This window comes from Capsicum annuum, chromosome 12, assembly GCF_002878395.1.
Source record: "Capsicum annuum cultivar UCD-10X-F1 chromosome 12, UCD10Xv1.1, whole genome shotgun sequence".
NCBI classification, from domain to species: domain Eukaryota; kingdom Viridiplantae; phylum Streptophyta; class Magnoliopsida; order Solanales; family Solanaceae; genus Capsicum; species Capsicum annuum.
The window spans coordinates 167,030,079-167,031,279 of NC_061122.1; the positions used below are offsets into that span (position 1 = coordinate 167,030,079).

A 1,201-nucleotide genomic window follows, 5' to 3' on the forward strand; every position below is an offset into this window, starting at 1 on the left:
TTAAGTCTCCATCTTCATCAGCTTTGAGCATATTTACCTTATGAGCAGGGAGAGGACTATTGGTGACGTTGGGCTCCGGGTCTTTCAACTAAATTACCTTGGTATCAATTAGTTGCTGAACTTTGTTTTTCAAGGAAAAACACGCCTCTATAGGATGTCCTCTCATGCCAGAGTGGTAGGCACATGTCTGATTATGTTGATACCACATGGATTTGGTATCACCTTGCATAGCAGGAATCAGTGCAATATAGCTAGCCTTTTTGAGTCATTCATATAATTGATCCAGGGGTTCGGCTAAAGATGTATACTGCCTTCTTTCAAAGTTGTCTTTAGATTTAGGAGCAACAGGCTTTGAAACAAGGGCATGAGTAGGTCGGGTTATTTGGACCTAGATGGGTTGGGTATTATATACGGGATAGGAGGGACTTGAGAATTGTGGAGGCATTTGGTAAGAAGGAGACATTTGATATAGTGGGGCTTTCATGGATTGGGACAATCTCCGAAGGATGGGCCGCCATTACCGATCCTATCTCCTTCTTCTTCTTATTTTTTGTTATTCCTGCAGATTGAGTGTTTAAGCGGATAATGCTACCATTTTTTAGACACTCTTCAAACATTTCTCCTATTCTGATGATTTCAGAGAAACTTTTGTCTCTGACTATTATCAGCTTATCAAGGTCCTGTGGCTCTTGTGCCTTAAAAAAATATTCCTTTATTTGTTGCTCCTCAACTAGAGGCCTAGATCTCGCAGCCTCGGCCCTCCATCTCATAGCGTACTCATGGAAGGATTCATTAGGTTTCTTCTTCATCACCTGCATGTAAGTCCAACTCGAAGTATTGCTGATATTGTACCCAAATCGATCAATGAAGCTAGACGCCAGGTCAAGCCAGCCTGCTCATTTCTTTATATCTTACTCAATGTACCATGTGAGAGCCTCTCCCATGAGGCTTCTCATAAATAGCTTCATCTGAATTTTCTCATTCTTTCCTACACCCGCGAGTTTGTCAAAGTACACACGCAGATGCACTTTAGGATCTCCAGTCCCATTGTATAATTCAAACTTGGGAGGTTTGTACCCCTCCAGCAGCTCTACGTCCGGGTGGATACACAAGTCTTCATAATTGAGACCCTTTATACCCTTGTTTCCTTCCAAATGTCTCAACCTTTCAACTACATCCTGCATCGTATAATCATTCTCTG

The 1,201-nt window shown here is 42.0% G+C and overlaps 1 protein-coding gene across 1 annotated transcript; it reads right to left on the minus strand.

Moving 5' to 3' along the window:
* Positions 1–404: 404 nt before the first annotated feature.
* Positions 405–1,184, minus strand: LOC124889686. The gene is made up of 2 exons (XM_047401671.1): positions 925–1,184; positions 405–840 (listed from the first exon to the last, which is right to left on the minus strand). The coding sequence occupies exons 1-2, from the start codon at positions 1,182–1,184 to the stop codon at positions 405–407; spliced, it is 696 nt and encodes a 231-aa protein (XP_047257627.1).
* Positions 1,185–1,201: the final 17 nt, after the last annotated feature.

Coding starts and splice junctions, on each gene's coding strand:
- LOC124889686 (XM_047401671.1), bottom strand. CDS start 1,184: ATGCAGGATGTAGTTGAAAGGTTGAGACATTTGGAAGGAAACAAGGGT. Junction 841..924: donor ATGGGAGAGGCTCTCACATG/GTACATTGAGTA, acceptor GTACAATATCAG/CAATACTTCGAGTTGGACTT.